Source organism: Monodelphis domestica, chromosome 4 (genome assembly GCF_027887165.1).
Source record: "Monodelphis domestica isolate mMonDom1 chromosome 4, mMonDom1.pri, whole genome shotgun sequence".
Taxonomy (NCBI): domain Eukaryota; kingdom Metazoa; phylum Chordata; class Mammalia; order Didelphimorphia; family Didelphidae; genus Monodelphis; species Monodelphis domestica.
In genome coordinates this window covers 265,173,802-265,196,953 of record NC_077230.1, presented here as the reverse complement: position 1 = coordinate 265,196,953, position 23,152 = coordinate 265,173,802, and the positions used below count along the sequence as shown (strand labels likewise).

The 23,152-nt window shown below is 35.2% G+C and overlaps 1 protein-coding gene across 2 annotated transcripts; it reads left to right on the top strand.

The window, feature by feature from the left end:
• The first annotated feature begins 85 nt into the window (after positions 1-85).
• ANKRD49 (ankyrin repeat domain 49) lies at positions 86-22,649 on the top strand. 2 transcript variants are annotated; one of them, XM_007494999.3, is made up of 3 exons: positions 86-899; positions 7,585-7,962; positions 21,870-22,649. In XM_007494999.3, exons 2-3 carry the CDS (start codon positions 7,690-7,692, stop codon positions 22,329-22,331), a joined length of 735 nt encoding a protein of 244 aa, XP_007495061.1. In that variant the 5' UTR covers positions 86-899; positions 7,585-7,689; the 3' UTR covers positions 22,332-22,649. The 2 variants fall into 2 exon arrangements, with proteins under 2 accessions (XP_007495061.1, XP_001368328.1); XM_001368291.5 differs by having other exon boundaries at positions 87-391.
• Positions 22,650-23,152: the final 503 nt, after the last annotated feature.

Below are 23,152 nucleotides of genomic sequence, written 5' to 3'. Positions count from 1 at the left end.
CCTGAGGTCGCGCGAGAACTTCCCGGATTCTTCTACTCCCGTTGGCTGCTGCATAGGGTTCATGGTTAGGCCTTGGGAACGAGTCTCCGCCCCTTTGGCGAAAGCCAATCCGGTAGGCTTTGGAGAAGAGTCGGTGACAGGACCCGGAAGTGCGTGGAAGGGAGTGGTGGGTTCGCTCTCTCTCTCTCTCCCCGGCACTCCAGGACCCCATCTTCAGCGCCTAACGGACTTGCTAGTGGCCTAGACGTGGCTCGCCCAGCAAGACGAGATCGAGGCGAGCCGCGACGCGTCATCCGCCTCCTCTCTTCCCACCTGGGACCTTGGCAGAGCCGCCCGTTTGTTGTTGGAGGACAGAGGGCCTCTCCAAGTCTTGGGAATTCCGCCTCTCCAGGTCATCAACCCTCATTCCCTTCCTATCCTAATGTCATAGGATTTAGAGTTGGAAGGGACCCTGTAGAGATCATCTAGTCCAACCCCTTCTCATTTTACAAATTAGGAAACTGAGGCCTAGAGAAGGAAAGGGACTTGCCTGAGGCCACACAAGTAGTAGAGGGAAGAGCTGACATTCGAACCCAGGCCTTTGTTAGCTTTGGCTGTAGCTGCTTACAATTGTATGTTTGCCTCATTTTACTCAACTCTCAAACCAAACCTGTTTAAATTAATTTCAAGGCCACCACCTCTACCTCAATTTACCTTGGGTTATTGACAGATTAAAGTACATTACACAGGGAAACAAAACATCCTTTTAAAAGAAAAAAACCTTAGATGAGGGTTGTGTAGCAAATTGATTCCTGAACTACAAATTCCTAACTTTGGAAGAGGGGAAAATATAACAAACAAAATGACTCTACAACCTTAACATCACTCAGCCAAAAGGAAGACTATGAACCAAGGAGGTGGTAAGATAACTGGATAAAACTATGATTTTCTGTATATGTGTTTAAGTGGTTTTTGCTACATATGTAAGGAGAAGGATATGACATTAATGCACTTGTCATATGTCTGAGGCTTTCAAGAGAAAAGTGGGGAGCCTGATATAGATGGAAGACATAGTAGTTCTGACTAGGCTCAGACATATGCCATTATGCTTACCTAAATGTACTTCAGTGGATCTGAAATTTCATCAGTCTCTCCAATAGTACTAATCAAAGTTCATCGTGCTTTTTTATCTTGGGTAATTTTTGTCCTTGTCCTCCAATAAATCCTTTATAGAATATCTACTGAATGTATCAGAGGTCTTTTTTTCTGTCTTAAGATTCATTGCAGGAAGGTATGGCATTTAAGCTCTTCATCTGCTTTCTGTTCTTAGAACATGACCAGTCTGCCTCATTATCTGGTATAATTTCTAGGTATGCCTTTTGTTTTATTTATTATGTTAACATAAGTAACATTTGATAGCCATTTTTACTCCTACTATGTATCTCTGTTGCCTTTTGAGTCACTTGCAATTTTGGTTTTTCAGAAAGTATAGTATTCATGACTTACAACTGTATATTTGATATAATTCATGGATCTATGATCTCATCAACTTAGATGTTCTTCCAACAGTGCAAATTACAATCTATCCATACCTGTCTTTTCTGTGTCATACTTTCGTCCATGTTGCCTATAACATCACCCCAGAGGCTTTCTACACAATGTTGGAGACTTTTCTCAACATTTCTTGTTGGAGAGAATTCCAGGGAAGCACTGAGGCGGTCCATCTGTGTTCCTTCATACAGACAAGCCAGTCTTCACTTTTGCTCAACATTTACCTTATAACATCCTTTATTCCATCTCTTCAGACTACTTTATTTGTTAATGATCATGTCAACTGTGCTTTGCCTTCTGTGCAATGCTCATTTTGAATTCTTTGCAAACTATAATGTGTCATAACCTACAGCTGTGCAAAAACTTCAATAGTATAATTATATTTTTAAAAACTAAGAAAGAAAAGAATAAGTGCTTCAGTTTTCTTGAAAGCATTTCAGCCCATTCTTTTGCTGTGTAGTTTAGGGCCCAGCCCAAAACTTTATTGCAGGAGAATATTTAAGGCTACATTTGATTCTAAGACTTTCATAATCAATAACAGCATCTTGTCTTGTGCATCACCTTTCAATCAGTTTTTTAACTGAGGATGTAGCCTGCTGTAGAAAATAATTTTATTTATTAATTTGTTGGTTATAGACATATATACTGGTGGACAAGTGCTATAAATTGTCCATCCAATTGCATATAATCTGAGTAGTTACTCTATCCATAGTCATCTACTTGGTGTTTCCTGTGTAGATTAGGACAAATTCTATTAAGAATTTGTGTTAAACTTGAGTTTTGTGCTAAAAATGAGTTTCTATGTCAAGGGATGGCTTAAGATCTAGATCATGAAAGGCACTGTGCAAATTTCCCAAATACTGTCCATCTATTCTTTTCCTCATATTCAGCTCTGGACCCAGCTCACCATCAATCTGCATACCTATTCAAAATTTACTGTCAATTTAACTGAATGGCCTGCCAATCCAGCTATATATAATTGTTTGAGCAGTAGGTATTCTTTATAATTTTTTTTCCTGAATGGACTCTTGAACTGATCTCTTTTGAATATCAATTAAGTAAGGTCAAAGTATTCTGGTGCATGATATTATTTTCAGAAGATAGCATCTGGAAGACCATACTTTCTAAGAAATACCTCTTCCATTTGGGTTTTGTCCATTTCCAAGGCAAAACAGCTTTAGTTAACATAAATCTCCTGCTTTATACCTCATTAGATATGAATAGGGGATCACAGAACAAAATACCTCTGTTTATTTCTCAAGATTCTCTAAATATCTTCTCTAATATTACTAAATACATGAGACACTTGCAGGAGAGCCTATGTCTTTCATAATTAAGGAATAGCAAAAGTCTTGTGTTCTATATCGCCCTTCAATCAGTTTTATAACTGATAGTGTAGTTTGCTGTAGAAAATCCTATGTGAAAACCTGGCTATTCCCTTCTTATTTTCTACAACAGTACTCTCAATGCCTATGTAAATCATTCTGAGAAAGACCTCATAGAGCTGAGAAAATAGCCAAGTGGGTTGATAATAACTAACAGCTGATATTACACAACACTTAAAAGGTTTGCAAAGCCTTTATGTACCCTATCTCATTAAAGTCTCACCAACCCTTCACAGTAGATCCTTAAAGGTATTATTATAATCCCCACTTTACAAATGAAGAAACAAGCTTTCAGACTTAAATTACTTCCCTCTAATCACACAATATGTGTCTGTGGTGAGATTTAAACTCAGATCTCTTTTGACTTCAAGATTAGTAATATTTCTACTGCACTCTTAGCACAGCCATGCCTGGCAATAGCAAACTCTTAATAAAAGCTAGCTGACTGACTGCTATATTTTAGTCATATAGTTAATTTGATCTGTCCTAACTATTCTGCCTAGTGTTTTCTTCAAGTGCCATATCCACTTTCTCATATAGCACATAAGGGAGAGAGATGTTATGAATTTAAATGTGTGCTAAACTTTTAGATGAAAGCAGAATGAGAAACACTGACAGATTTTTTTGTTGCTTTTATTATTTTTGGAGTTTCTTTTATTAATTTTTATGCAGTGATCTGGCTTATTTTCACACATCGATCTCTGTAGACTCACTTTTACCACTCTTGTTTCCTATTTCCTTAATTTATTTTTTACTATTTTACACTTTGTGTGTTTTTATTTTAGGTTTTCTATTTTATATGATTATTCTCTCACAACATGACCAATATGGAATGTTTTACAAGATCATATAACCCAGATCAGTTGTTTCCCATTTTAGGAATGGAGGAGGGAAAAGAGGGAGAGATACAATTTGGATATTTTCATTTTGGAAAACAAATGATTATGTGTAATTAGGAAAATATATATTTTTTAATCTTCTTGAAGAGAGGTGGGCAAGATTTTAGAGGTATCTATCAATATGTCCTCCGTGAGCTTCTTTAAATAACTCACGTGGATATACTATATCTACATAAGCAGAATACACATATCCAACATCTATAATGTACTGTTTTTGTGCCTTTGTAAGGAAAAAAAGAAAGCTACAAAGCAACTTATTATGCTAAATATTCTCTTGTTGAACACTTATACTCCCCCAAATCTGTGTCATTCTCCATCCTTATTAAAAAGGTAAATAGTTAGGGACAGCTAGATGGCTGGGTGGATCCAGGCCTAGAGACAGGAAGTATTGGATTCAAATTTGTCCTTAGATACTTCCTAGCTGTGTGACACTGGACAAGTCACCTTTTTCCCATTGCCTAGGCATTACCACTGTTCTGTCTTGGATCCAGTTCAGTATTGGTTCTAAGACAGAAGGTGATGGTTCTTTAAAAAATAAATAAATAAAAGTAAGATAAATATTTTAGATCTACCAAAGCCAATCCTCTAGTTGGTTTCTAGTGAAGGATGAAAGAGCCAGAGGCTCATTCTTTCTTATACTATTTAACTTCATATAGTCCCCATTTTGTTCCAACATTTGGTTACCAGTCTAGGCTTGCAGATCACAAAAGCAGCAGATTCGTTGTGTGATTTGTTTTCCTAGCTCATTCTTCTACACTCCCCCCCTTCTCCCGTCCCAGTCCCCAGTTCACAGCTCTACCAACAGTGTATTAATGTCCTCATTTTTCCATATCCCCTCCAGTGTTCTTTGTTTTCTGAGGCAATACAATTTTTCATCTTCAACCATTCTTCACAACATTTTGCATATTAATTTATGTGGTAAATTAATGTTGCCTTTTTTGCTGCCATGATCTTTTCCTTATCTAGGAGATTTTTTACTCACAGAAGCAATTCCTCGGTTCTTTCTTTCTATTCTTTATAATGATTGCTTTTTCTCAATTAAACTTATCTGGAAATAAAAATAAGCAACAATTCTTTATGGTTTTCCAGGTAATTCATATCATGAAATAGTTGTAATTGTCCTCAGTGTGGTTTTATCTCAATTCTAATTATATGTTCATTTTGACTTCAGTTTTAACTAGTTGATGATCTGATTGACAGACAAGAATGACTCATATAATTAATGAGATGTTATCTATTCCTTAATATGGTAAATCTCAGTTTTGTGATGTTGTGGAATCCTTGCCCTAGCCAGCTCCAAGAGACGATTTTGTTTAGAGGATCTTGCAGATTTTCATATTTCTCTCATTTTGTCTTCTGCAACAGATAATAGTTCATACCTGCAGTTATTCCTATGGTGGTATTTTTGTTTATGCTCAGTGTTAGTGCTGTAAACAAGATAACAAGGTGTTTTATTAAATATTTCTTTTTACACTTAAAGAAACCAATTTCACCAATTCTATTCACTGAGCAAAATGTAAAATTTGTTTATAGCTTCTATTTTCATTAATCCACATGGAGAGTATCAATATTGATGTGGTTCAGTTTTTCCAGTAATATATTGACCTGCTAGGCATTAGATAAGGATCACACATTTAGAGTATCAATTAAATTAATCTTTTTATTTGATATAAAAAATTATGATTCCTAGCACCAGCCATTACAGAAATAGAAGGAACTGCAGACAACTGAGTATCACTTTGTGTTTTTCTTTCTTTCATTGGTTGCTGTCGTCAAAGAGTTCATTAGTTGGTGTCCATCCTCTTGGTAATGAGCCACAGCACTAACAAATTTATCATTGAGACCATACTAATCTGTTTTAGTTTAGTAGAATCTGCTGGAGCCTACATTCTTCTGTGACATAGCATTCAAAATCATGGGGTCACATGCATCCATTATAAAGCATCAGGGAAAGATTTTTGTAGAGGACCAAATAATGCTTAAATTAATAGAGAAGGTTTTTATTTTGTTTGTTTGTTTTTCAACTATTACCTTCCATCTTAGAATCAATACTGTGTATTGGTCCCAAGGCAGAAGAGCAGCATTGGCTAGGTAATTGGGGTTAAATAACTTGCTCAGGGTCACACAACTAGAAAGTATCTGAGGATCACCTGACTTTCGGCCTAGCTCTTATTCCATTGAGCCACCTACTTGCCCCATTAGAGAAGTTTTAAGTGGGGAAACCATTTCTGCATCAGTGAGTGAGTACATCTAACACTGAAGGGAAGATATATTTACTGAAGTTGCTAGAAACAACATAAAATGATATTAAGATTTTAGGCTGATCATTTAACAACAACCAAAAAAAAAATGAATTTCTTATCCCTGCTTAACCTTAAGTAGAACTAAAAGAAATCAGAATATTGGGATAGTACTAACTCATGCAGGTTTCAGTGTCTTGTCAGGTAATGTAGAGTTCTTAATGGTGGACAAACATTTCTAATTAATAAGGCTGTTAATCTGTAAAAGCTTGTGAAGACATGTAAGTGAAATTCAGGTTGCTAGGTAATACTTTTCACATACCTTATGTAATATAGGTTAAATATTTTTATTTAATTTATTAATTAGTTTAGTCTACTATTGAGTTTAAGTTATAGCAGTTCAAAGAAATTACAGAGAAGCATATTTGACTCCGTATGTAAGAAAGAGTATTCTAACAATTAAAGATGTTCAATAGTATGGTGATGCAGTAAGTGAAGATCTACCTCACTGCCCTTAGAAGTATTCAGTCATCAAATCTGGCCTCAGATACTTCCTGGCTGTGTGACCCTGGGCAAGTCATTTGAACTCCATTGCCTAGCCCTTACTACTCTTCTGCCTTGGAACCAATACACGGTATTTATTCTAAGATGGAAGATAAGGGTTTTTTTTAAAAAGGAATAGTATTCAGTCAAAGTAAATTATTATCTGCTAAGGATGTGATAAAAATAATTCTCTAAAATTCTAAAAAATAATTTAGCCTTTGTTTGCTTCTGATTTGTATTTTTCTCTTTGTCTAATTATTACAAATATCCAGTTGCCAGATTCTTCAGTTATAGCTACCACCACCTGTTATTTTTGCATGTGAGATAGAGATTTAGAATGATGTGATCTTTCCACCTAAATTTATAAAACCTTAAATAAGAATTACCTTAAAAGTAATGACTGATCAAAATGATGAAGAATCCACTCATGGTGGCCATAAGACACAGCATAGTATTGTGGAAACAGTCTTAAAGTGAGAAAATCTTAGTTCAAACCCCAGCTCCAGTACTGTGTGGCCATGGACAAGTCACTTAACTCTCTGAATTTCAGTATCCTCATTTATAAAATGAGTTAATACTATGTACACTATCTATATTACATAGTTATTGTAGAAAAAAATGCTTTGTAAACCTTAAAGTACTTTATAAATGTGAGCTGCTATTATAAGTGATAGAAAGTATAAGAGTACAATGGTTTTTACAGCTGTCACAATTTTTAATTCATAGCATATCTCAAAACTTATCCCAATAGCTTTAAAGTACTATAAAGCTATTGATTATGTATCACAAAAATTTTACCATAATGGAGTTGAATCAATAATCATCACATATAAGGGTAATTGAAGTATTAGTTTCTAATTATGGAAAGAATGACATTCAAGGGATTTTTATCCAGTACTTTACTAATGTTGTTCATGCTTGTGTGCCACTATTGTGTCAAGTGACTCCATTATCATCTACTAATAATTTTTGCACCTATGTTGTCAGGTTCTAATGATGAGTAAAATAGAGATGTAGAGGCAGCACAGTTCATCACAAAAGGAAAGAAACAAGCCACAAGCATTGAATGTTCAAAGAGACTGACAATAAACAATGGAAAACATTGAAAATGAAAAAGAAAAATCAGATGATGAAGGAAAATCTGACCCAGAGAAGACAATAGACTTTTCTGAATATTTTAACCAACTGGAATTGTTAGAAACACATAGGCACCTAATTCCCCTTGGAACTCAGAGCCTCTGGGTTGATGATACTGATGATGAAGAAGAGCAAGATGAAGAAACTGAAGAGTGGTATCAAATGCAAGAACAAAAAATGGAAAAGGAACCAAACAAATTGCTTCTTTGGGCTGCTGAAAAAAATCGGGTAAGAAGAAATTTTCTATTTTTTGTTATTAATTTCAAAGTTCTCTCTTTAAAGGATATAAGAAACCCTCTACATTTTTTTCAAGACACGAATAGCATCCAGAAAATGTTACCAAATAGTCTTTACTATGTTCATGCCCAAAGTACTACTCTTTATGTAGGCATCCTACAATATAATACATTTACTCTAATATACATATATAGTAACTAAAATAATCTCTTGTACCTCCATTAGTATCCTATTCCAGTCCTCTTTCATTATATGAAGCTCTGGAAAAAATAATTCCTAAAGCTAAAAAGTCTTTAGTTAAACCTAAAAGATACCCTTATCTAACTACTAACAGAAGGAGAGAGGCATGTCACTAGAAAATTGGCTTTATTAAAGTTTAAAAAAAGAAAGTTGACTGATAGGTAATACATTTTTTGCCTATAGAAATTCATGAAACCATCTATTATGAGGCTTTCAGTCTGTGGCATTGGAAGTTTCATCCACATAAATGAAATTGTAGATTTTTTAAGCACCAAAACAAGGTAGCTGATATGTCTGTTATAAAGAAACTAGGTTATTAGTCTGCCAAAATTCCTTATCATTACATTAAAATAAAGGCTTCCCAAAAATCAAGATCCATGTCTTAGGGCAACTAAGTAGCTCTATAGGGAAAAAGCCAGGCCTAGAGAACAGAGATCCTGAGTTCAAATCTGTCCTGAAACACTTCTAGCTATATGACCTTAGGCAATTTATTTAACCCCAATTGCCTAGCCCTTTTCTTCTGCCTTATAACCAAATACTGAGTATTGATTCTAAGACAGAAGGTAAGAGTTTAAAAAAAAAAAAGGAAAAAAGAACCATGTCATTAAACATACAGTATATAAATATGCAGAATGAATTAACTCACCGCTGAGTAGCCTGACTTAAATAATGTTGTTTTTTGGGCTACATATATTCTTTAGTCTCCCACCAGGTAGTAATATAAAATGATTACTGATATATTTTTGCACATAGTATAATTTTGTTAGGACTGTTTTCTCTTGTCAGGATGTGTGTAACACTAGAATGTAGACTCGAGAGCATGAGGATTTTTTTGCTTTTCTTTGTATCTCCTATGCTTAGCATAGTGCCTGGTACTTTGTAAACACTTAATAAATACTGGTTGATTAATGCTCAGAGGGCCTTAGATCTAGAAAAGACCTCAGAAGTCATATAGTATTAAATGAACAATGGATGAGGAAAATCAGTCCTAGATGGATGAAGCAAATTATACAAAGTTTCACAACAGATAAGTGGCCTTGGATCTCTTGACCTAAAATCTGACAGAGAAAGACATATCTAAGGGATTGGATGCTCTCTCTCTCTGTTTTTACATACACAACCAAATTCATACACTAACAAACCTGAGATTTCAGTTTCTACATTCAATTGCTGCCACTGTGAACACACACCTTTATAACATATTTACAGCAGCCATTACTTTTCTTTCTGTGATTCTATATCCAAGGTACCTAAGCTAGCTAATACCCCTAAAAACTGTAATCAAGACCATATATCAGCCCTTTATAGAGTTCTTGATGATCCCAAATATCCTTCATAAAATGACAAGCATATATTCTTCCTGAGGTTTTACCTGCTGTCTCAGAAACTAAGAAGAAATTTTTCCTGTAAAGGGGGCAACATCTGTATCTCCTTTCTTTAATTCCATAGTGTCTCAAGCTCCTGATCTTCAATTCTGTCTGATTAGATACAATTACAGGGTTTTGTGCAAACATAAACATCTAGAGAATCATTTATAAAGAATTCTTTTGGATTTTGCTCAGGATATCCACTATAACTCTGGGTCACACTTTTTCTGTCTCGTTGTCCTCCTCACATGGCATATATAATCAAAATATCTTTTAAATTATTTATATGGTTCCATACATTTGTTTCAGAACTTTGTATGATCTGACATACAGACTTAATTTGAAGACACCTTGTAAGGTTATCTTTTGTTCTAGCAGGGTCAGATGCTGTGTTTTTTTTTTAATAAGGAAATCACAAAAAAAAAGGCAAGCGGCAACTTGATATTGTATGAAGTATAAAGCCTAAAGTTAGGAAAGACTGAATTCAAATCTCATTTCTGACACTACTTTCATGAGCATAAATGACATTTTTTTTTCTCTGAGATCCAGGTTCCTCATCTGTATTATCTACTGTTAGTTCCTCCCTCTCAAGGTTCTGACTCTATTTTCCATAGGATGTAAAGAGAATGCAAGATAAGAGTCCAGATTCCTTGGAATACCTATTTTGTGGCAGGATGTAGAGTTACTAGTCAGTAGAGAGAAAAGTTCCACAGCACAAGTGTTCATGGATAAGTTGTGATCTCCTTTTTTTCAAGGGAGTTACCTACATTGATAAGATCACAGAACCACTGTAGAATTGCATATTTCTTCAACATAACCAAATAAAAGCCCATCCACATCTTAATAGATGAGCTGCTTTGACCAAAAAAATATTCTGGTTTTGAAAGCCAGTACTTGGGGGGTGGAGGGGGAGATTGGTATTGGAGCTCTAATTGAAGTCATTGCATTTGGGTAGGATCTGCCAAATCCAGAACTCTGCTGTAACACTATTAGAGAACCTAGAGTCATCTCTATGTAAGGTGACATTGGAATTGGACTTTAGTGAAGGAAGAGGACTGAATATAGTGTTTTTAAGTTTTAGAATATAGTATTGTTAAATAAAGATTTTTTTTTCCCCTTTCAAAACTCTACCTTGGCCTTTTCAATTGTTTCTCTCCTATTCAGTGGAAATTCAACCTATCTTCTTTAAGTAGATTAAAATTCACATCTTTAGCCTTTTTTGCCTTCATCTATGTTATTTTATATAAAACAGTAAGGGCAAGATATGTCTCTTCATTTCCTTTTCTCAGTGATATATCTTTTTTAGAGTCTTTATATATCTTTTATTTTCTCTACCATCACATTTCAAAAATTCTTCCTTACTTTTTAATCCCTAATGCAAGCAGTACTTCAGCCCAGATAAAGATTAATCTCATGGGGAAGTAGCAGTGATAATGAAACTTATAAATTAATAACATCTTCAGCCTTTTCATTATGTCTGTTGTTTGTCTGTTGATTCATTCTAATTTGAACTTTGGGGTGTTAAGGTCCTGAAAATTCAGTTATGTATTGAGGAAGATGTTTTAGTTATAATTTACAAAGAAGAAAATTAGCCTTCCATTTAAACTTGTTCTATCTTACGTTAAGGGTTGATTAAACTACCGTACAAAAATATTTTTATCATTCTTCCAATGCGTCACAAGTGTTAGAGAAATTTTTCCACATCCTGCGCATTCAGACCTGTTAAACTTTTAGAGGATCACAGCAGTTACATAGTTTAACTTGTACCTAATTCCTGCATAATATCCCTAACAAGTGGGATACTGGAGAACATACTTAAAAGATGGTTTTTGAGCATTTAGAAGGGATAGTCATCTTTCATCATATTTATTTATATGTGTATCTTGTCACTTTTAACAGATTATAAGTTACTTGAAGACAAGAATTGTGTTACTTTTCATGTTTGCTTGAGAGCCTAGTCCATAGTAGTAGAGGCTTAATAAATGTTTTTTGAAATTAAAAAATACAAATGGTGCTCACTATAAGCCAATGTAGTTTTATCAGGAACAGATCATGCCACACTGACCTAATTTTCTTTTTTGGCATTTATTAGATTGGTGAATCAAGGGAATCATATAAATATGGTATAACAAAATTCAAGCAAGGTATTTACCAAAAATTCTCTTGCTCTTATTTTGAGAACTATGGATTAGATGAAAATTTGGTTAGATGAATTCAAAATTGGCTGAAAGTCCAGACCCAAAGAACTTAGGCATTGACAGATTCTTGCTAACTTTAAAGAGGTCATTAGAGGAGTTACTGTTATTTTTATCACTGACTTGGTTAAATGCATAAATTGCATAATTATGCAGTTTTTATTTAACCAGAGAATAATGGGTAGCTGCCAGAGTAAAAGCTTTACTGGGTGCAGCTTCCTGACCCCACTTTAAGTCACAATTAAAAATATCAATTCAGAAAAACCTTCCAATGACAAGAAGAAAAGAAAAAGTACCCAACAAAAGAGAATTCTTCTAGGGAGAAAAAAGCCTTTATCACCGTATCCTTTCAAGTACTCTTTTCCCTACTCCAGCCACCAGCAGGTCTAGAGTAGCCTTGTAAACCCTGAGAGTATTACAAACTCTCCTACCAGGAATTAAGGCCTGTGAATCAGATAAGCCCTAAGGCAAAGAAGAAGGAAATGGGATGACTATAAAACTGGAAGGAGCATATGAGACAAGAAAATTGGGGGAGGGAGGGGATGTCCCTCTAATTAAAGGGGAATTTTATACAAAAGAAAACAAAGTAAAAGGAATGAAAGAAGATTAAGAAATCTAATTGTAAGGTTTCTCAGAGCATCCCTTACTGAACCATGTTTGCAGGAACCTCCCCCAAACCCTTCACAAACCTGTAAGGCTTGAGCATATTTGGGAACTGAAGAAAACCTGCTGGAAAAAGAACAGAGGATCTTGGATCAGAGAATAATATAAACTTGGAATACAGTATAACTTGGAGAATAGATCCTACTATTCTCTAGAGTCTCCCAGTATCAGTGTTCCAGATGTCAATCTCACCCTTTGAAGAAAACAGCCCTACATTCAACCCTGGAAATCTGACTGAAGAGGGAATAGATAATAAGAAAGGGGCGAAAAGTAGCACAACAGCACTGGACTACATAAAGGAAAAATATTGGCAAAAACAATACTTCCAGCAAGATCACCATAGAAAAATGAGCAGAATGATTAAGAGAGACAAAAAGTGACTAAGAAGGAAAATTTGATTTAAAGAAAAGATTTACCTCAGTGGAAATTAAAAGAATATTAAAGCAACTTCAGAAGAACAATTAAAGAAATAAACCAAAATGGAAATTAAGGACAGAAATTAGAGATCTTAAGGAACAAAATAGCATGTTTATATAAGCTTTTTCCACTTCCAGGAATTCTGAAATTCCTTTTTCTAATCGTAATCTGTTGTTATTCCACAAACCCTCTATCTTGAAACTCTTAACCCTGTTATTAATCTTTACAGTGACCTCCAATGTCTCTACCCCTCTGTTTACAAGGCCATCCCTACATTGGCTACACTTTCTCACCTTCTCCATCTTGACCTCTGGTGAAAGGGTCATTTATTAGCCACCAACATTTAGTACTTATTAAGTGCTGCATTTATTGAGTATTTCCTATGTAGTAGGCACTGGGGATGCAAAGAAAAGCAAAAGCATCCCTGCTTTCAAGGGAGTTCATAATCTAATAGCAGAGACAGTAAGCTAACAACAATGTACAAATGATATATACAAAATAAATTGAGGTGGTTCTTAAAGAGAAGGCACTAAGATGGGCTGACAAAGGCTTCTTGTGTAAAGAAGGACTTGAGCAAGCAACAGATTTGAAAGAAGCCAGATAGGACAGAAAACAAAGATGAGGAAAAAATGCTGTTGAACAAAGCTATAGAAAACCCTGCTGATTGGGTCCAAGACAAATTTGTTCTCAACTGTGGTCTCAGTAAGACAATCCACATCTCCTTAATTCACTTATTTTCCATTTACCATAACAGCTATTCCAAACCTTTTTATTCTTCCTCAAGCCTCCTGTGGCATTTCTTTTCCCAAATTTCTGAGCTGAGAACCTTGCCTCATAATTCCCTGAAAAAAGTGAGCCCCCCTAGTGATCCCTCTTATCCCTTCATCCTCATCTCACTTCACTTAGATGCTTTTCACTTTCAGCTCTTTATCTTTTTCATGCCTGTCTCCCATAAAAAGGTGTCCCTTCTTGCTTAAGGCAAAGCCCTCTATGCACAAGTTGATCCCATTCCATTCAGTCTTTTCCAGCAGATTGCCCCATCTCTTCTTCCTTGTTTTCCCAACAAATCTTCAGTCTCTTCCTATCTATTAGATACTTCCCTATGGTCTACAGAATCACCCCTGTCTTCCCCTACTAGTAAATGCTTATTTGATCTATTTATTCCCCCTAGCTATCATTAGTATTTCTCTTCCTTTTATGGCCAAACTCCTTGAGAAGGCATCCTGCAATTGGTATGTTCCTCTCAGTGCGTAACTCTACAATCTGGCATCCAGCCTCATTATTCAGCTGAAATAACTCCAAAGTTACCAGCGATCTAATAACCTTCTCTCAATTTTAATAACTTCTTGACCACTCCTTAGCCTTTTTACACTAGTCAAACTGTTATTACTGTACCTTTCTCTCTAGGTTTTCATGACACTTTCTGCTTCTCCTACCTCACTGACCACTCCTCAGTCTCTTTTGCTGGATGTTCATCCAACCCACACCCACTAACCTTGGGTATGCCAAAGACCCCCCCTTCTCTTTTCACACTCTACTGTTTCACTTGGTTGATCTCAGCAACTCCCATAGACTCAATTATCAACTCGACGCTAATGATATTTATAATCTATTTATCCTGTCTAACCTTTGATAGTCTTTAGTCTCATCTATCCATCTGCCTCTTAGATGCCTCAAACTAGACAGCCCATAAACATTGTAAATCCAAAAGTGAACTCATTACTCTCTTCCCTCTCCCCACCATCAGCGGGTTTCATTGTCCTTCCAGTCACCCAAGCTCATAACCTAGATACGATCCTCAACTCACTTTCACTGGCTCATATACTGTTATATGCTAATTCCTGTCAATTCTGCTTCCTCAGCATCTTTCATATAAGCCCCCTTCTCTCCTCTGATAATAACATAATCCAAGTGCAAACCCTTATCACTCCATACCTGGACTGTGCTGATGGGTCTCCCTGTTTCATATCTCTCCCCACTCTAGTCCATCCTTAACTCAGTTGTCAAGTCGATCTTTGTAAAATGCAAGTCTAACCACATCACCCCAGTCAAACCTCAATTCACCCTTCAATAAATTATGTTTGAAGCCCTTCAAAACTAGGCCTATTTCTAACTTTCCAGTATTATATGTTGTGCCACTCTATAATCCAATGGCATTGGCCTCAGTGCTGTTCCTCACAATACTCCATTTTCCAACTTAATACATTTTAACTGGTTCTCATCTCTATCTGCTGGATTCCTTGGCTTCATATAGATACTTTGGCCTCCTCAGCCTCTTAGTGTTCCAAGCAAAAAAGCAATGAATATAGATGGAGGCACACACTTATTAACATCCATAATAATAATCTCCAGTAGTTTGTTGCATATAAGAAACATGCTTAAACATATAGGTCCATGTTGGCAAACCTATGTCATGCATGCCAAAGGGGTCTGCTCCTCTCCCTCTCTCCACATGCGCCTGAGGACATATTTCACATCACCTGCCCCTCAACCCATCAGCCCAATGGAAACGCTTCCTCCCTACCCTATCTGGTGTAAGGTGGGAGCCTCACATGACATGTGAGGGTTGCATTTTGGGGCACTTGTTCTCTAAAAGGTTTACCATCACTGATATAGGTACATACCAAGTAAAAGTGAGGGCAAAAATGTTTATGCTTTAGAAAACTTGGAAATAAAATTACAATCTTAAGGCAACAATAAAAGTTGATAAAAACCAAGAGAAACTACCATAATGCATAACATAACCATAAAGATACAATAACCAGTCAATCAAAAATAATAAATGTATATTGCCAAATGGCATAGTAACTAAGTTCTTTAAAAAAAAATCCAGGCAAATTTCAAGCCGTATTAATTCTTAAATAATAGTAAGAGACTTTAATATTCCTTTCTCAGAGGTAGAGAAATCCAGATAAATCATTGGGAGAACATGGACTGATTGAATTACTGGATTACTATATTTCATTGGCCTGTGGTAAATTCTGAGTTGCAGGAAGGATGATACTTAAGAACAAATATGTAAGAATCCCAAAATACCCTTATAAAAATTTGATCATATGTGTTGGACATGAAGAACTCATAAATATAAATAGGCGGACATAGTAAACACTTAATAGACCTTATACAATGATGTCCTTATAGATATTATTAATAGACCATAATATAATAAAATATATTTTTTAAAGGAAGTATAAGGAATACATACAGATTTAAGTGGAAACTAAGTGATGACACCTTGAGTGAAGAGCAGCTCAAAGAAAAAGTCATGGAAACAAATAGTTATTTTAAAGATAATGGCAAAAATGAAGAGACTGGATCTTTTTAGAAGCAGTTAAGGGAACCCTCAGGAGAATATTTATATTGACAATAAAAAAAGGATCAGAGAACTAAACATGCAATTACAAAGACTAGAAAATAAACATTAGCAAGCCTAAAAGAAGTATAAAAGAAGTCTTAGAAATGAAATAAAACTTAAAACATGTTGATGGAACTGATAAGACCAAAGTAGTTTTTATTAGAGATACATAACTGATAAGCCACTTTACAAGTTGATAAAAAAAAAGGATAAAGGACAATAAAATTACTACAATAAAAATTTTTAAAGAGAAAGAATTGAGTCTTATTACACAAAACTCCATCAAACCTGAAAATTTTTTTAAAAATTTTGATGAGTAGCTACAAAAATGTCAAATAAAAAAGAGATACCTAATTTTAGCAAAAGAAATTGAACAAGTCATAAATGAATTGCCATACAGAAAAATTTCCAGGCCAGATAGATTCTCAAATTAATTCTGTCATACAAAAGGCAGTTAATACCACTATTACTTAAACTTTGCAAAAATATGAAATAAAGAAATCCTACCAAAATCTTTCTGTAATACAAATTTGGCTTTAGTCATCTAAACCAGGGAAAGAAAACTTGGAAAATGAAAGCTACACCACTATTCCTAATGAATATCAGTACTAAGATTTTAATTAAGCTATGAGCAATACACTTTTGACTATGTTATTCTTATACCAGAAATGTAAGCTTGATTCAGTTATAATTAGGAAGATTTTAAACACAAAAAAATCACATTAATAACAAGAACAACCAAAATGACTATCAGAGATAGAGGAAAAGATTTTTTTTTAAAAGTCACTTTTTGAAAAGTACTAAAAATCATAGGAATAAATGGACCTTTAATATGACAAATAATATCTGGTTTTGCATAAGAGAAATAAATTGGGGGTTTTCCCATTAAGTTCAACTATAGTTAAAGCAGTTAGACATTAGAAAGAAAATAAGGAAATATGCATAAAAAAAGAAACAAAATTATTGTTTTTTCAGATCTTATCATGACATGCTTAGAAAAACCTAGAATCAACTAAAAATTAATTGAAACAAAAAATAAATTCAGTATGGTAGTAGATAAAATAAACCCTACAAATCATTAGCCTTTTTGTTTATTTCCAACAAAACTCAGGATGAATAGAGATTCCATTCAAAATGACTATGGAAAGTATAAAATATTTTAAAATATACCTACTCAGGCACACAAAAGAATATAGGAACATAACTGCAAAACACTCCACAGAAATAATTGAAATAATTGGAGATATTTTAATTGCTCATTGGTAGACTGGCCAATATGATAAAAATGATAATACTGCTGTGGTTCAGTCATGTCTGACTTCTGTTTCCATTTAGGATTTGCTTGGCTAAGATAATGAAGTGGTTTGCCATTTCATAAATGAGGAAACTGAGGCAAACAGGGTTAAGTGACTTTCCCAGAGTCACACAACTAAGTTTCTGAAGCCAGATTTCAATTGAGATCTTCTTGACCCCAGACCCAGTGTTCCATCCACTGTGCCACCTACCTGCCAATGAGAGTATGTGTATTTATTATCACACAATTTCCAAGGGATTACATTGTAGTACTAAAAAAAGGTTAACAAAATTTTTCCAAAGAAACAAAAGGTAAAGGATCTCAAAGGAAATAATGAAAAAGGTAAAAAGGAAGTGAACTGAACGGTACCAAATATCAAACAGTACTACAGAAATTGTCATCAAAATATTTGGTACCAGTTTAAAAATACAGATGATAATAAGTGGAGCAGATTATGTATACAAGATCCCGAAGTATATATGTATTTATGGTTTCTGATAAACCTAAGGTCCTCTAACTTTTGGGAATAAGAACTCATTCTCTGACAAAAATTACTAAGACAATTTGGGGGAAATAGCAAAATCTTAAAACATTTTATTCTTTATATCAAGATCAGTTCCAAATGTATCAATAACTTTGAAAAACCAGGTCACATCATAAAGAAGTAAGGAAGGAGACACAATTACACTTCTAGATAGAGAAGATCACAGAAGACAACATGGATGTTTCTGATTGCAAAGAAAACTGTTGATTAGAGAAAATCTTTGCATATTTTTCTGACAGAGGTCTATAGCCAAAATATATGAGGAACTGATTCACATATATAAACAAGAGACATTTCCCATTAGGCAAAATGAATATGATCAGGAAATGAATGAATATGAGCTATTGATGACCAGATGAGCAAATACTCCAGTTCACTGATAGTAATGGATATGCATATTCAAACAACTTTAAGAATCAACCTCATACTCTTCAAATTATCAAAGAAGATGAAAAGGAAAATTATTTTGCAGTAGGGTCCTTTGGAAAATCTAGAATACAAATGCATTGCCAAAGAAGCTTGTAAACTGGTCTAGCTGTTCTGGAAAACAATTTGTAATTATGCATGTAAAAATTACTGAACCAACAATTCTGCTGTTGAACAATTTTCCCCAAGAGATCAGAGAATGAGGAAAAGAATACCTGTGTATAAAAACCTTTATGGCATTTCTTTTGGTAGAGGTAAAAAAACTAGAAACTAGAGGGGAGAGATGGGGGAACCACTTAAAAAAGTATGTTATAAGGGGGCAGCTGGGTAGCTCAGTGGATTGAGAGCCAGGCCTAGAGACGAGAGGTCCTAGGTTCAAATCTGGCCTCAGACACTTCCCAGCTGTGTGACCCTGGGCAAGTCACTTGACCCCCATTGCCTAGCCCTTACCACTCTTCTGCCTTGGAGCCAATACACAGTATTGCCTCCAAGACAGAAGGTAAGGGTTTTAAAAGAAAAGAAAGCTAGGAGGTAGGTAAAAATGAGGGAGAGAGTTCTAGGATTGAAGAGCAGCAAGTGAAAGTATCTGGACTCCCAAAATGGAATGTCTCATGGGAAGAATGGAAAGGAGGCCAGTGTCCCTGGATCAGAGTACACAGGGAGAGGGTTGAGATGTAAGAATTTAACAAAAACCACATGATTATTTCAATACATGCAGAAAAAAATCTTTGTTAAGGTATAATCTTCATGGAAGGGCCTTTCCTTAAAATGAACAACATGCATTTAAAACCAAGAGCTGGCATTATAGCAATGAAGAAACAGATACTTTCCCATTACAACCAAAAGAAAAGCAAGAGTACCCCCATCCCCATTATTTGACACAGTTCTAGAATATAATCAAAGGTAAAAATGTCAGCAAAGAGGAGACAAAATTATCTCAATTTTTAGTTGACATGATAGTATATTTTTAAAAAAACAGGAATTTCATGGGGAAATTAAGATAAGTACTAGTTACATCAAGACTTAGGTTCAAAACTCATCACACATTTGCTTAAATAAAATTCTAAAACCTTGACAAAAATAAAAGGAAATATAACTAGGAGAAAATTAACTGTTTGTGGTTAGGTTATGCCACTGTAATAAGATGGTCATTTGGGGGGGGAAGGGGGGAACAAAGCTACCTACTACATGCCAGGTACTGTGCTTGGTGCTTTATAAATATGTCGTTTGAGCCTCACAATCCTATGACAATGGTGTTGTCTCCATTTTACAGGTAAGAAAACTGAGACAGATAGAGGTTAAGTGACTTGCTCAAGGTTATACAGTTAATAAGCATATGAGGCTAGATTTGAACTTGGGAATTCCTAACTCTAGTCATGGCATACTGTCTACTGTACCACCTAGCAAAGATTTTACATGTGATACTTTGCCAATTAAATTATTGAAAGAATACTTTTTAGAACTAAACAAAATAATAATTCATTTGAAAAGACAACCTAGAATCTCAGAAAAAAACTGAAATATAATATAAATGAAGAGAATGTAGTATTACCAGTCTCAAAATGGTTATTCAATCTAAGTATTAAGTAACCATGCCATAAAAAAACTTGTAACAAGAACAGATAGCTTTCACAGCTTTGGTTGGGTAAAGCATTCTTAACCCAGGAATAGAAGAGTTTAGAAAAGATAAAGGACAAAATGAGCTATGTAAAATTTAAAAGGTTTTATATAAATCAAAGCAATGAATAAAAAATTAGAAAATAAATTGAAAGGGAGTAGGAATACCTGCACCAATTATCTCTGACAAAGTCTGATATCCGAAATATGACTATGTATACAAATACATAAGACCAATAGTGGAAGGAGCACACCTGACTCATACCTATAACCTCTGTTGATTTAGATTTTACTACAGATTTAAATGAGACATTTGTAGATTAAATGAGACATTTCGTAGTTGACAAAAGGGGCAGCTATGTGGCTCAGTGGCTAGAAAGCCAGGCCTAGAGACAGGAAGTCTTGAGTTCAAATGTGGGTTCTGGCACTTCCTAGCCATGTGACCCTGGAAAAGTCACATCTCCAATTGCCTGGACCCCAGCACTCTTCTGCCTTGGAACTGATACTTAGTATCAGTTCTAACACAAAAGGTAAGCATTTTAAAAAATAATAGTTAACAGAAGGAGTTTTACTTAGCCAAACACAGCATAGATAATACTGTGGCACTTAGATAAAACTTGCCTTGCATAAATACATTCATCCATCTTGTCAGCAGGTCTAAGTGACTTGCATCGACTTGGGACATCCACCAAGTCTGAGGGGCCCAGTCCCAGTGACTAGGATGCCATGTCAATATGGCATCATCATAATCTGTCAACAGATACTCTTGAGCTTTAGTTCATGATACCAGGCAAGTCTTAGGGAGAGCTTCCTTGCCTTTTAAGGAAAGAATTAGCCTAACTTACACGGTGGATTAGAAAAAGTGACATAGGGAACCTATCACATTGAGCCATTTCGAAGTATATGAATGGTCAAAGGACATAAACAGATTTTTCAGAAAAGATTTCCCAACTATTGTAAAACTAAATTTATATTTCAGTCAAAAACCCCTAAATTTACCCCTTACACTATGAACCACCACATGAAAACATGCTTTGAATCACTAAGAGCATAAATTATAACAACCTACTGTGTGCTAAGGACTTTAATAGTTACTAAGAATACAAAGATAAAAGTAAAATACTACCATTGAGAGACCTACAATCTAGCTGAGGAGCTAAATGTATGTGATATGTGTGTATATGAAATGACAAAGGTTAGGGGGGAAGTTAAACAGCCAAGGTTGGAAGGGCATGTTCATATGCTTCTAAAAGAACTGTGCAGCAGTAATCCAGCCATTCTGTAGTTCACTCTGGAATAAATAAGAAAAGTGACTCAATTGTACATATCCTTTGACTGACTACTAGGGATATACCCCAAAGGAAGCCAAAAACAGAAAATTCCAGCACACAGCAAAAATTCATATTCACCTCTGAAATAATGATTGGTACTAAAATCAGTTAAATAATGTTGCTTCACAGATGTTTTAAAAATTACTGATATAATTGCAGCTCACAGGCCAGGAATGGTACTTTTGTGTAACACATTTATGCAATAAAATTAAATGCACAACTTATTTAGACACATAATTTTAAAAAGCAAAATATGTTTTATATTCATTCTTAAGCCATTGTCAATAAAATAATAATTTACTTTGCAAACTGAAGAGCATCATTGATATTCCAGAGATCTTCTTTGTGTTTTTAAGCTCTGCATTGAATTCCAGTGTCCAATGTGTAGTAAAGACCCTTTAGTAAATAAGGAAATGGTTATTTTAAAGCTTTCTTGTACTTCCTTTTAGCTTGCCACAGTACAGAGGCTGCTTTCTGAAAAGGGCACTCAAGTAAACACCAGAGATGAAGATGAATACACACCTCTCCATCGAGCTTCATATAGTGGACACTTAGATATTGTCCGAGAGCTGATTGCCCAAGGGGCAGATGTTCATGCAGTGACAGTAGATGGCTGGACTCCCCTACATAGTGCCTGCAAATGGAACAATACCAAGGTGGCATCTTTCTTACTTCAGCATGATGCAGATATCAATGCTCAAACAAATGGCCTGTTGACCCCCTTGCATCTTGCTGCAGGAAATAGAGATGGCAAAGACACCCTAGAACTCCTTCTCATGAATCGTTACATCAAACCAGGCCTAAAAAATAACTTGGAAGAAACAGCATTTGATATTGCCAGGAGGACCAGTATCTACCACTACCTCTTTGAAATTGTAGAAGGTTGCACAAATTCTAAACTGGATTCTTAAAAATTCTGATAACTTTAATCCTTTTCTGAGTAGCTGCACTTCCTTTGGATAAAATACAAAACATTCCAGAATATTAAATTTAGTTCAAAGAAGGTATTTTGAAAAGAGTCAGTAGTATTTATTCCTGTTGGTTAGACAGATTCACTGTCAAAGTGTATATGAAAGGGCTTTGAGGGGTTTTCTATTATTTATGTTTATGTGGTGATTTTGTGATATGGTCAAACATAACTCTAGCTTACCTGCACTTTGTGTACTTCAAGTGTCATATTAAAATGTGTCATTTTGGGTGTTAAGCCAAATAAAATGCTTTTTAAAACAGTCTATATATTCTGGGTCTTTATTCAAAGTTTAAAACCTGTTAGTATTATTCTATCCAGATAAAACTTTGAATACTTCTCCTTTGTGAGATCCTATGGTTGTTATAAAATAATTGCAGTGTGCCATAGTGAAAAGAGGCATTGGAGATACAAAAATAACAATGACCTCAGTGGATTTTGTCTACTGGACACGTACAATATGTGCATATATTTAAACATGAAATATTTCAGCAGGGAGAAAGCACTAAGAATTGGGGGGGGGAGTGAGATCCAAGCTACCCTGGGCAAAAACCTTCAAGGGGGTCCCCCATTTCCTGCAGGACAAAATATCTTCTTAGCCTACAATTTAAGCCTTGAACAATCTGACTCCTCCCTGAGACTCCATATTCGTCTGCTCCATTCATTGTGTTTTCCAGCCAAATTTACTAGCTGCTCTCCAAACATAGCAGTGTTATGTCCCACCTGCGCAAGAAAACTCGTGCCCTCTTTATGCAACTCTTCAGG